General features: G+C 36.3%; 1 protein-coding gene across 2 annotated transcripts; it reads left to right on the forward strand.

Annotated features, from left to right (window-relative positions):
- The first annotated feature begins 4,368 nt into the window (after positions 1–4,368).
- On the forward strand, positions 4,369–12,964 carry slc1a3b (solute carrier family 1 member 3b). Of its 2 annotated transcripts, XM_079600302.1 has the most exons (11): positions 4,421–4,637; positions 4,709–4,999; positions 5,515–5,767; positions 6,029–6,166; positions 8,086–8,290; positions 8,383–8,425; positions 9,582–9,853; positions 10,960–11,193; positions 11,271–11,465; positions 11,563–11,697; positions 12,400–12,865. In XM_079600302.1, exons 3-11 carry the CDS (start codon positions 5,587–5,589, stop codon positions 12,608–12,610), a joined length of 1,614 nt encoding a protein of 537 aa, XP_079456428.1. In that variant the 5' UTR covers positions 4,421–4,637; positions 4,709–4,999; positions 5,515–5,586; the 3' UTR covers positions 12,611–12,865. The 2 variants fall into 2 exon arrangements, with proteins under 2 accessions (XP_079456427.1, XP_079456428.1); XM_079600301.1 differs by having other exon boundaries at positions 4,369–4,999; positions 12,400–12,964.

Here is a 12,964-nt window from a genome sequence, read left to right on the forward strand (position 1 = left end):
AGTTCATGTTTCATTCTTTCTGAGTTTCTGGCATTCACTTCAAAACTCTCTGCAGGAATTCCTGTTAGTTGGAGACTTTTCCCTAAACCGTCCTGTGTCTTTCCTCAACTGTACCCATTTGTTCCCACATTGCAAGTGGCATCACCATGACAACAACAAAACTAGAAACAGACAGCACTTTTTGCGTTGCCGCCTTTCTCGCATCTTCCTCTCAGAATCTCCGTTTGGATCAGACGAAGAGTTTTTGTTAGCATATTATTATGAGTTCTGCTAACATGGAGACCAGCTGTGAAAGAGGGTTTACTCATTCTGAACTCATTACGGCTGAGCTGAATACTAATGCTGCTCCTCTCTGCATGTTAACAGTCCTCACATATTCAAACTTTCAAGTTTGTATAGAATAATGAGTGTTAGGGATGGAGAATAGAGCATGAGGGTGATGGGAGGGAACCCTCTGGATTTGGGCCCTTCAAAAAAGCCCACACTTCTTTTGGTGAAATACGTAGCTTGATGATTAAATATAAATTTCACAGTCTTTTCTTTTGGAGACAATAACCTCCGTTTCATTTGAAATGTTTTTCTTTTTTAAATCACATTAAAGCTTATAGCTTTAATATAGCCTAACTTTTAAGAGCTTAATGTAAAGTTACATTTAAAGTAACTTTTCACATCAACCAAATTATCGCATAGGCCTACTACTCTAAATCTAAACAACAGAGATGAACAAGTGGTTTTGCAAAGGGATTTTAAGAAATTTTTTTTTTATACAATAATAGAAAATCTCTTAAAGGGATAGTAATTTTGCTGTTCCAAACCTGTATGAGTTTCTTTCTTATTAAAAAGAAAGTATTTTGAAGAATGTTGGTATCAGACAGTTGATGGTAGCCAATGCGACTTCCATAGTATTTTCTTCCATGGAAGTCATTGGCTACCACAACCTGTTTGATTACCGACATTCTTCAAAATATCTTATTTTGTGTTCAACAGAAGAAAGAAACACACAAGTTTGGAGCAACTTGAGGGCGAGTAAATGATGACAGAATTTGTATTTGTGGCTGGACTTTCCCTTTAAGATCCGAGCTTCATTAAGGTCGGTGCTCCATACCATTAACGTCTTCAGTCCCTTTTGTGACTGTCTGCTCCCTATCCGATGAACCACTCCCCAAGTGTGTGAACTCGGAAGTGTCTATTGTTTTCTTTTGATTCTGGTCCCCCCCAATGTCCGTAAGTGAAACAAGCAGCAAAATGCTTTCAGAGTGAATGTTCCTTCTTTGAATAGTGGTGTGAATATGGTTACGGGGGAGTGATTGCTCATGGTCACAGTGAGGTCACGTGAAGTGGGAAATGTCCACTCAAGTTCACCAGTGCAAGAATTACAGGCGTGGAAATTCCCTGCCCAGGAAATTTAGTTAATTTCATTAAATTTAAGAACAAAACACACACACACACACACACACACACACACACACACACACACACACACACACACACACACACACACACACACACACACACACACACACACACACACACACACACACACACACACACACACACACACACACACACACACACTATACTGTCTTTTTTATCACATTAAAGCTTATAGCTATTATGCAAAAGTATAAATTATTTGGATTTGTATAATCATATATATATATATATATATATATATATATAATAAAGTTTCTTAATATGTATTAAAATTATTTTCATTTAAAAAAAATACATTGTAGAAAATGTTATTTTAAAATTATTTTGTTATCTGTCAGTTAGATAGAAAGTATAATTTAAAATTATACATTTTTTGGACCTGTGTATATCGAAATATTAACTTGCATTGGATAGAGTGTAAAACCGTAAGCACATTTTTACGGAACCAATTCTTTGAGCAAGCATTTTGCATAAAACTCTCATAAATAAAGACACAGTGACACATATGGATTATACTCTTCCTGCTTCCATTTTGATCATCTCGTGTTTTTTCTATCATGTTTTGTTTTGTGAGGCCAAAGAGCCTCTTTGCACAAAGCGGCATCCCTGCGGACCTGCTGAATGTGTGGTGAATGAGCAGAATCTCTGCTAATGGCTTGAATGGTTGCTGGGTGATAATAAGCCATTGATGCCGGCAGACTCACTGAGTTTGCTCACCGCAGTGGCTCTCTATAAGTCCCTGATCTCCCAGACCCAACAGCAGCTCTGTGCTGGAAAACCCTTGCTTCTGTCATCCTGACACTTTTATCTTACATCTGGTATAGACTATATCAAACGTCTTTTGCCTAATGATGCAATGATAAAATGGTTTTTCTCAATATATATTTAAAAAGAAAACAAAAAAGGAATTTTGTTTTGTTTCTTCAAGACAGAAGTGAGATTGAATTGTCTCACACATCCCTCGTTCAGAGTATTTCAGAGGAATATGCAACCACATTCATTTTCTAGCTCTATACTGTTACTGTATGCCAATTTTGTTTCTTGTAACTCACCAACACCAAGGTCTTGGGTTTGATTCCCAGGAAATGGATCCTTATCCATTTATCCATTTATCCTTATTTATCCATTCCTTATCCATTTAGTCGCTCTATAAAAGCATCTGCCAAATGTGCAAATGTCATTTGTGTGTGTTTTAGTTCTCCCAAAGAATATAAGCAGATACAATTGGAACAAAGCTGATATACTTAATTGAAACATAAGTGAGAACTCCAGACACACTCTAAAAAATAAAGGTTCTTTATTGGCATTGATGGTCCAAGAACCTTTGACATCCATGGAAACATTCCATTACACAAAAGGTTCTTTATAGTGGAAAAAGGTTTGTTGAAATATTAATATGTTCTTCAGACTAAGGTGATTCATTTTTTAAAGATCTGATCACAGAAAGGTTCTTTGGGGAAACTAAAATGGAACCAAAACTTGATGCACATTCTAGAGTGTTCACGGACCCACTTTGACTGTTCAAATATGGCGGATGACATATCGCAGCCCATAGAAACAGTCGCTAGATGAGGCAACTATGTATAGGCCTTTTTGATTCCAGCGATATCTAATCTCTTTGCCAGTATCGTTATATTTGTGGTGTGAGGACTCTGCCATTCTATTATATTTAAAACGATTTTTAGAACTATATCTTTATAATTATTGTTTATAATTATCGTCCTTTGTGTGAACGGGCCTTATGCTTGTCCTAGTTAGGCTACATGACTGATGGTTGAAGGTCAAGAGTAAATGTGCATGAAACAAGTGATATTAGATGTTAAGATGTTTCATATGGACTGTAAAACTGATCATTTTAGGCGCTGGGGCTCTACTCCATCCAAACCCTCAGACTCAACAAGTTCAGGGAACCCAGTGCGCTCCCCTAACTGCCCTGCTACCCCAAAAACTAAGAGTCTTCAAATACTCTCCCTCAAAACTGTAATCAGAAAGGCTGAATGCTTCTTTTGTGCTACATCTCTTTGTCGACTGGGAAGAGAGAGAGAGAGAGAACGGGAGGGTGATGGGGATCAGAGAGGGGGGTTACTGGAAGTGTTTGGTCCAAATTACACATTCAAGGCGAGCACTGTTTATGATTACTCTCACAAAGGCCAGGCAAAAGCTGAGACATTCCAAGAGCCCAGTGAAGAGGACAAACTCATTCTGAGAAAGACAGAGACCTACATCATAACATCATTTATGTGCACTCCTCTGAACTCAGGCATGAAGAGACCATATCTGTGAAGAAACGTGTAAAACCTTCATATGCCTCTGTATCATTGAGCAGTCACATAAAAATGCCATTATAAAATGGATAGTTGCACTTCTGGATGCTGCTGGTCAATACAACATTCCAGATCGAGATCGGCTAAAATACTTAACATTGCAACCGCTATGAAAGCTATAGTTTGGGAACATTAAGATTTTTAAAAAATATATATATTTATTTTATTTAAACAAGGATGCATTAAATCAATGTAACATTTAGAATGCAACCAAAAAGTATAGTTAAAATAAATGCTGTTCTTATGGACTATCTAATCATAGAATCCTGAAGAAAATGTGTCAGGTTTCCATAATAATATTCACTGTTTTTAACATTGAGAACAATAAGAAATGTTTCTTAAGCATCAAATAAGCATAATAGAATAATTTCTGAGTGAAATTATTTCTGAGTAATGGCTTCTGAAAATGCAGCTTTAATTGCCACCACAAGACTAAATTATATTTGTAAATATATTAAAATATAATAGTTAGCCTACTAATAAAATAAAGCAGTTCAAAAATGTTTTAATGTGTCAAACAAAATAAAATAAAATATGTCCAAAATAATTTGTCGCCTGTCGTAATTTTTGTATGCACGACGCATAAACCCTTTAATTGGGTTAAATCACTGAATATGTAAATTACACAGGGTGACGTCATCCCACGGGACGACGGGAACGGTTCACAAATTGAATGAAGGAAGTTCTGTTTGTCAGGCCTGTGGGAGAGGTGATTGTGTGAAACAACTCTCACCCCGCAGGAAGTCCCATCACGAGTGTCATCTGAATAGCTCAAAGACCTGCCGAGAGTCAAGTGTTTTTTCTTCCCCTTCTAACTCATTTAACGTGTTCGTTCTCAGCCATTGAAGTCGTCTCTCAGGATGAAATGTGAAACACGATGTGAGTTTTGATCTCGTATAGTTGAATGCCACAGAAACAGAACTAAGGTTCACCTGATGTGTCTTCTCAAGGAAAGCTTGGAAAGCAGCAGACAGCATTTGCTTTTGAAGCAGAACTTCTTTTTTTTCTCTCTCTCGTATGTTTCATGTGAGAACCAAGCAACCCCTCCTGCCATTCCATCATGTACCACAACTGGGCCCCCCTTTAAATTGTCTTGAGCATCTCCTATTTGGAGTTTGCAAGCTCCTCCCCCTTTGAGATCCTGAGTATCAGGAGCTTCTTACTGGTGGAAGGTTATTAAATTCCCAGCACAGACTGGATCACTCAGGGCATCTCTCAGCACCAGAGCTCACTGGAAGCAGGTAAGCAGCTCTTATTCACCCAGCTACTTGTAGCTAGCTAAGTTTTTTTATGGCCTGAGGAGCATTTGCCTGGAAAATAATTAGACAATAAGTTATCTGTGGCTAAAATATTTAATGCAAATTGACATATATATCCTGTACCATTTAAATACACAGAGATGTTCATACGGTTCACTGTGAATTGATGAACCTCAACTGCAAGCTACAAGATCAAACAACTATGATGGAGGAAATTTATGTTTTTATCTCTAAAATAAAAAACCTTTCATTTACTTAAAATGTAATATTTAATATACATTGCATTTGTATTTAATAGTATATATAATGCATAAGAACTACTGTATATATGTAGTTTATTTATTTACTTTGTTTTATTTTATTGCATTGATAAAAAGCTTTCATTTACAAGAAATTTAATTGCATATCATATATTTACATATATTCTTTCCCATTTTAACTTTTGGATTTAGAGCAGTGGGTGTGCTAGAGTTTGTCTCATTCTCTTTTCTTTTTAGTGTAGGGTCTGTTTTGGGTCACCGGTTCAGCCCAGCTAGCTTGATCTCAGTGCGTTGAGTGACACCGCCAGCATGACCAAAACCACTGGGGAGAAGCCGCGGCCGCGCAGTCACGTGCAGCAGTTCCGTGAGAGAATGCAACTGCGTTCCCAAAAGGCGAGGAAGAAAGTCGAAGACATCAGTAAAGATGACGTCAAGTCCTTTCTGAGAAGAAATGCTTTTGTGCTGTTCACCGTTGGAGCTGTGGTCTTTGGTCAGTGCACCTGAAATGACATTCATTTATAGTGTGAAAGTTTGTTCTAACCATAAAGAAGCCATATAAACTGAAGTTAGTTCCTTGCTCAATGACACATCTACAACCTAACGGTTACCACTCAAGATCTTTAACCACCATATCACGCCACCAGTTTGCAGTGAAGTTTAGATGCCTTTTGACAATGGATGACTTTTCATACATGACAGAAAAGGGGTTTTGACAGATGTGTATCTGAATTGTTTTGTATGCTTTATTCAGGTATCGCGTTGGGATTTGCCCTGAGGCCATATAAGATGTCATACAGGGAAGTGAAGTATTTCTCCTTTCCTGGTGAACTATTGATGCGTATGCTGCAGATGCTAGTGCTTCCCCTTCTAATCTCAAGTTTGATTACAGGTATGATGTTTTATTCTTTGGAATTTTTTTTTTACCAGACATGCAACAGTTAGACCTCAGGTTTTGAATCAAATGTTACAGCGATGATCTAAAATAAAAATGCTTCATACAAAAACAGGAAGTTTAAGTTCGAACTCTTAGGCCTGGTTTCACAGACAGGGCTTGGACTTAGTTTAATTAGGGTATTTAAGTAGCTTTTATAAACGTGCATCTTGAGACCAAACAATGGCACTGACATATTTTAGGATATGTCAGTGCATGTTGCTTTCAGTTAAAACAGCTCAAACATGCATTATGGTCTGGGACTAGCTTAAGCCTTGTCTGTTAAACATATGAAAAGTATACAAGTGAAAATGGGGTGGTAGGAAGATCCTCATCAGCTTCTCATTGGGTCTGAGCTGATGGGACCTACCCATAAAAAATGTTGTCCCAGGCGCTGTGAATTTTACTGACAGACCTGGTTATAAGGAAAAGGGCAAATCAGTGAAGTAAGGACATAGTAAAGCAAGGACATTAATAGAATGAGAACATGAGAACGATGTGAATTTGGATTTGTGGGAGTGGCTGGACTTTTGAAGTAATTCTATAGGATGTGAAAGAGAAAAGGGATTAAAAGAGGCATGGAGAGGGAGGAAATTACTGGCCAATTAATGCCAACACAGAGAAAAAAACAGCTCGGTAATTAAAGGGCCATGGAATTCAAGTCACTGTATATGTAAGAGAATCAGTGACAGAAAAAAATGTAAAGGCCCGGTTTCACAAACAGAGTTTAGGTTAAGCCAGGATTAGGCCTTAGTTCAATTGGGATATTTAAGTAGCTTTTATAAACATGCCTTAGAAAAAAACATTACTGGTGTGCATCTTAAGACAAAACAATGGCATTGACATATTTTAAGATATGCCTGTTGCTTTCAGTTATAACAGCTTAAACATGTATTTTAGTCTGAGACTAAACTTAAACATTGTCTGTGAAACCGGGGGAAGTTTATAGAACAACAATAAAGAAAACATGACATTATGCTGGACTCTATTTTCTGGTTTGTAGACAATTTAAATAATATATATTTTTTAATAATAATAATAATTTAATTTAAATAATAATAAAATAATGTTTAAATAATAACTACTACTAATAAATATTATTATTATTATTTAAATTAAGTTATTACATTATTATGAATAATATTGTTATAATTTGTTTTATTTTAATTAAATTATTTGTTGGGCATTTTATTTGGTAATTGTGCCACACCTGGGTCTAAGAGGGTGCCATTTTATTTATTCACTTCTTTGTAGCTGCACAACATGAGTCATTTCTTTAGTCTGATACAAGTGCATTGGGAGACTGTTTGCTGTTGCCCTGGAGACATAGAGAGGGTGGCATGACCGCTGACACACAGGCCGGTGGAGGAATTTCCCAGCCCTGTCCAGGACAGACAGAGATGAGCAAATGCCATTTAAGAGAGAGAGAGAAGCATGGTCGAGAGACACAGAGTGTGAACAGAGGAATTTGTGAACTGAGAGGCTAAACTTAAAAGACTTCTAGAGGACTAAACAATGGCTTCTTTAACCTTCATTTGTTTTGGCAAGTCAAAGTCATCTTGCCTAAGCAAATTGACTTCTGCTGAGATTTCTATTTATGCCAAGACTTTTAAAGTCAAACGGTATAGTCCTTTTCAGCTAAATTAAGATTATAACATGATTTTTTCACTTTTCACCACCACCATTTTTCATGTCTGTACAAATTCTGGTTGGGTTTTTTTTATCAAAATCTTAGTACAAGACCTGTCTTTCTTTTTTTTTTTTTTTTTTTTTTTTTTTTCAGCAGGAATGGTACATGGAACCATGTATTTATTAAAAAGTGATTTTGGATTCATTCTCATAGAATAAAATGCTAAAATCGTATTTATTCTGTCTAGGCATGGCAGCATTGGACAGTCGTGCCTCTGGAAAGATGGGCATGCGTGCAGTGATATACTACATGACCACCACATTCATCGCAGTGTTTATCGGCATCCTTATGGTTCTGATTATCCACCCGGGCAAAGGCTCAAAAGATGAATTCGCCAAACAGCAGAAGATCGAGAAGATCAGCCCAGCTGATGCCTTCCTGGACCTCATCAGGTAACGGGACTGGTGTAGCCCATCATTTACTCCAAAATACTGATATTAACCAATTACTTTATTCAACACATATGCTGAATTACGTTTTGCAGAAACATGTTCCCACCTAATCTGGTTCAAGCCTGCACTCAACAGGTATGAATGTTTTCCCTTCATCCTATCACTCAAAATTTCTCAGTTCTGTTTTATCATAAACAATAATCATGAACAATGATAATATATTAGCTGTTTGCATGCATTATGAAATTAATACAAATATTAGAAATCTTGCCTAAAATGATCTTTATCGCAAATAAAACATAAGCGATTGAATTGAATTTTAATTAAAATGTAATTTAAATGAATACTAAAGAGGTAGATAATTAATATACAACAACAACTAAACAAATAATTAATGATACAATAACATCTAAATAAAAGCATAAAATATAACTGCAATATTAATTAATATAAATATTTGGCTCCATATCGATTAGACTTTTAATGTTGTTTCTAGGTTATGTTTAATATGTTTAACATTCTTTAATGTTAATGTTAAATTAACATTTAAACAATTTGATATAAATTATTGATATAAATTATTTTATAAATTATATAGATAGAAATACTACATTTTCATGTAACTAAATTTTTGGGATTTTTTTTTTTAAAGAAATAAATATTAATTTAAAATGTAAATATTTTTGATGGGTGAAAAAAACAATTATTGTGTTGGTGCACCTTGTCAGAAAATGTGATATTTTTTTCCTGTAGAAAAAGCTTTTTATTGGGTTATTATAATTAGTTTTCTAATTATTATTAACCACTTTATTGCCAATTAGGTATTTCCAAAAATGTTGAATATTAAAGACTGCTCAGGAGACAATTTGGGGCGAAGTTCTAATATGTTTCCCTGCTCAGCAGGAAATCAATTCATCATCAAGACTTGATGAGGCTCAAAGGACAGAAACTTGTAATTTATCACTCTTGGATCAAAAAGTTTTTTTCTGGCTTGGCTTTCTGGTCTGGCTTGATTTCTGTGCTTGGCCCGGCTGAGAGCTTTGGCAGAGCTGTGATGGTGCCACAGATATAATGGGACAGAAATGGCTAGACAATAACACTGAAGAGCCTGACAGTGGCTCGCTGTCTGTCCGGACACACTCCACAGGGACACCCTGTAGTCAACCAGATCAAAAAATAAAATAACATTTTTAATTAAAATAATATGAACAGGATCTTGTCATATAAAATTGAAATCAGATTGATTCTGGCTGATTTTTAAAACGAGTTCCTTCTCTTTTTCCTCCTGTAGTTCAAGACCCAATATGGCAAGAGGATCATTAAGGTGAAGATGATCGTGAACGATTCAATATTCAACCTAACTAACGCCACCCAGGAGATTTCCCAAGAGGAAGTGATTCCTCTCCCAGGCTCCACCAACGGGGTTAATGCCCTCGGGCTGGTGGTGTTTTCAATGTGCTTCGGCTTGATGATTGGGAATATGAAGGAACAGGGACAGGCTCTCAGAGACTTCTTCGACTCCCTCAACGAGGCCATCATGCGACTTGTTGCTTTTATTATGTGGTGAGTGTGGTCCCAGACACACACACTTTTGAGAGAGAGAAAAACGTGCTTACAAAGTAAACTCATTTAAAAACTGTGTTAATGTAGCCTAGGATGGGTTTTCCAATATCCGTTCCTTATTTGAAACTAATGAATTTACAATAAACCTCAACAAGGAGCATAACATTTTATCAAGTGTTTCTTAACCGGTAGCATTATATTTAACTTATAATCCTGCCATGCTAATTCTTTATCACATTTTTTTAAATCTCTTTAATCCAAAATTAAAAATATTATATTATATTATTCAAAAGTTTGGTATCAGTCATTTTATTATTAAAAAAATAACACTTTTATTCAGTAAAAGCGCATTAAATTGATCAAAAGTTATTGTTCAGACAGTTATAATGTTAAAAAAGATTTTTATTTTAAATAAATGCTGTACTGTTTTACTTTATATTCATCAAAGAAAATAAATATATTACTGTTTCCACAAAAATATTAAGCAGCATAACAATGTTTTCAACATTGATCATAATGAGAAATATGAGAAATATTTATTGAGCAGCAAATCAGCATGAAGAATGATTTCTGAAGGATCATGTGAAACTAAAGACTGGAGTAATGATGCTGAATATTAATTTGTTTCTGTCAAAGGAATAAATTACATTTTAAAATATAATTTTTAAAATAATATTTCACATTTTTATTACTGTTTTATTGAAAGAGTAGCTTATTAGGAGGCCTAACAAAAATCAGCCTCAAGATTAACTTTGTGGCTTGTAATGCAAGTAACTTACACTAAGACTGATCATAATTCATAACAAAAACGCCTCATAATAACCTTCACCTTACTGTAGAATTAGATGATTCTCTTTGTCTGGACAGAAATGTGCCCTGTGCTCTAATTTTTTGTGACCCTGTTTCATGACCTCCTTTTCATCTGCATGTTTAACTCATTGACATTTTAGGAAACCTTATTAACAAGTGATGCTTCTGGATGCAGATCCATCCCTGATCCTTAATCTGTTTTCTTTCCACCGTTATAATTTGGTAGTTTACTTTTGTGACTGAGAATGGAGGTAAATGAGTGCACCGTGTCTTTAAACTCCATATCCTGTTCCCAGGTACGCACCTATTGGTATCCTCTTTCTGATTGCTGGGAAAATCGTGGAGATGGATGACATCACTGAGATGGGCGGTCAACTCGGCATGTACACGATAACAGTGATAATCGGCCTCATGATACACGGCATGATCATTCTACCGACTTTGTACTTCGTCATCACCCGGAAAAACCCCTTCATCTTCATCACGGGTTTGCTGCAGGCCCTCATCACGGCTCTCGGCACCTCTTCCAGGTAGGACCGACAAAGTCAAGCTGCCCAAATCATGAATATTGAGCTATCGTTTTACTTTGACATTTTCCATCCCCCAGCTCTGCCACTCTTCCGGTCACCTTCAGATGCCTGGAGGAGAACAATAAAGTCGACAAACGCGTGACTCGATTCGTGCTGCCCGTTGGAGCCACGATCAACATGGATGGAACGGCACTGTATGAAGCCCTGGCAGCCATCTTTATCGCCCAAGTTAACAACATGGAGATGAACTTTGGGCAGATCATTACCATTAGGTGGGATTATAAAATACAAATAATTCATTAAGAAAACAGAATTATATATATATCACACTTTTCTACATATGATTGATCTTTTTTTTTAATGATGCAGCATCACCGCCACTGCTGCGAGTATCGGGGCGGCAGGAATCCCCCAGGCTGGGCTGGTCACAATGGTGATTGTGCTGACCTCTGTCGGACTCCCAACCGATGACATCACCCTCATCATTGCAGTTGATTGGTTCCTGTGAGTGACCTCTTATAGAGTCGTGATTTGATATGGTTTAAAAAGGGAATAACAATGCAAAAAAATATATGAACACTCAAGAAACACTAAAAATTGTAAGAATTGCACGCTATTCAAGCTAAACCAAAAGTATTTGGACACTTTCTGATTGTTATTGTGCTGACCTCTGTCGGACTACCGACCGATGACATCACCCTCATCATTGCAGTTGATTGGTTGCTGTGGGTGACCTCTTTTAGAACCACAATTTGATATGGTTTAAAAAGGGAATAACAATGCAAAAGAATATATTAATTTGAAGTATTTTGCAAAACAAGGCAAAATCTTCTGCTAAAATGACTGCGTTTGGCACATATTTGGGACCCCTGTCTTTTTTTTTTTCCATTATCAACCCAGGTGACACACTTTGATATGTTCCCATTAGACTTGCTCCATTTTTTCAATGCATTTCATGTAATTCAATAGGTTTTAACATAGAAACGTAATTAGGTTGGCCAAATTAATCATTCCAGATAGATCCCCTTTCCCACAAGTTACACAGCTAAAAGTGCTTCTATTTAAACTAGGATAAAAACTGAGGTGAAAGTAGAAAACTTTTTGACAACCAATCAAGTATCGCTGATTTTTTTTTTGGGTGAAATATACAGGTAAATAAATGGATTCTTCATTTCCTGTTTTACTCACTTTCTGTTGCACTTACAGGGATCGACTGCGCACAACGACTAACGTCCTGGGAGATTCTATAGGAGCTGGAATTATAGAGTTCCTGTCCAAAGATGAGCTTCAGGGCGGTGATGTGGAGTTGGGGAGCTCTGTGCTGGAGGAGAACGAAGTGAAGAAACCTTATCAGAAGATCCCTCAGGAGAACGACTATGAGAATGAGAAACCACCAGACAGCGAGACTAAGATGTAGAGCCTGCATATTCAACGCCCAACCAAGGATTTTGTGTGTTTGTGTCTGTATACTGTATGTACAGTGGCCCCAGCAAATATACGAACACTTAAGATACACTAAAAAGTGTAAGAATTTAATTGCATTATATAAGAAAATATCAAACTAAATGCATTTATTTTAAAGAAATTTTGTATTAGCATGCTATTCAAACAAAACAAAAAGTATTTGGACACTTTCTGATTGTGGAAATTTGGGAAATTAACTACACTTGACTTTATAACATACATATACACATACTGTATGTGTTTCTATATATTTATATATATATATATGCAACTTTTTTTGCGATTAAATAAAATGCATACATTTGTG

Source organism: Phoxinus phoxinus, assembly GCF_949152265.1.
Source record: "Phoxinus phoxinus genome assembly, chromosome: 23".
NCBI classification, from domain to species: Eukaryota; Metazoa; Chordata; class Actinopteri; order Cypriniformes; family Leuciscidae; genus Phoxinus; species Phoxinus phoxinus.

What these genes read in the sequence shown, in the direction of transcription:
- slc1a3b (XM_079600301.1), top strand. Translation starts at nt 5,587, where the DNA reads ATGACCAAAACCACTGGGGAGAAGCCGCGGCCGCGCAGTCACGTGCAG. An exon ending in CTTGTTGCTTTTATTATGTG is followed by an intron (nt 9,854 to 10,959) that starts GTGAGTGTGGTC and finishes TCCTGTTCCCAG; the next exon opens with GTACGCACCTATTGGTATCC. An exon ending in ATTGCAGTTGATTGGTTCCT is followed by an intron (nt 11,698 to 12,399) that starts GTGAGTGACCTC and finishes TTGCACTTACAG; the next exon opens with GGATCGACTGCGCACAACGA.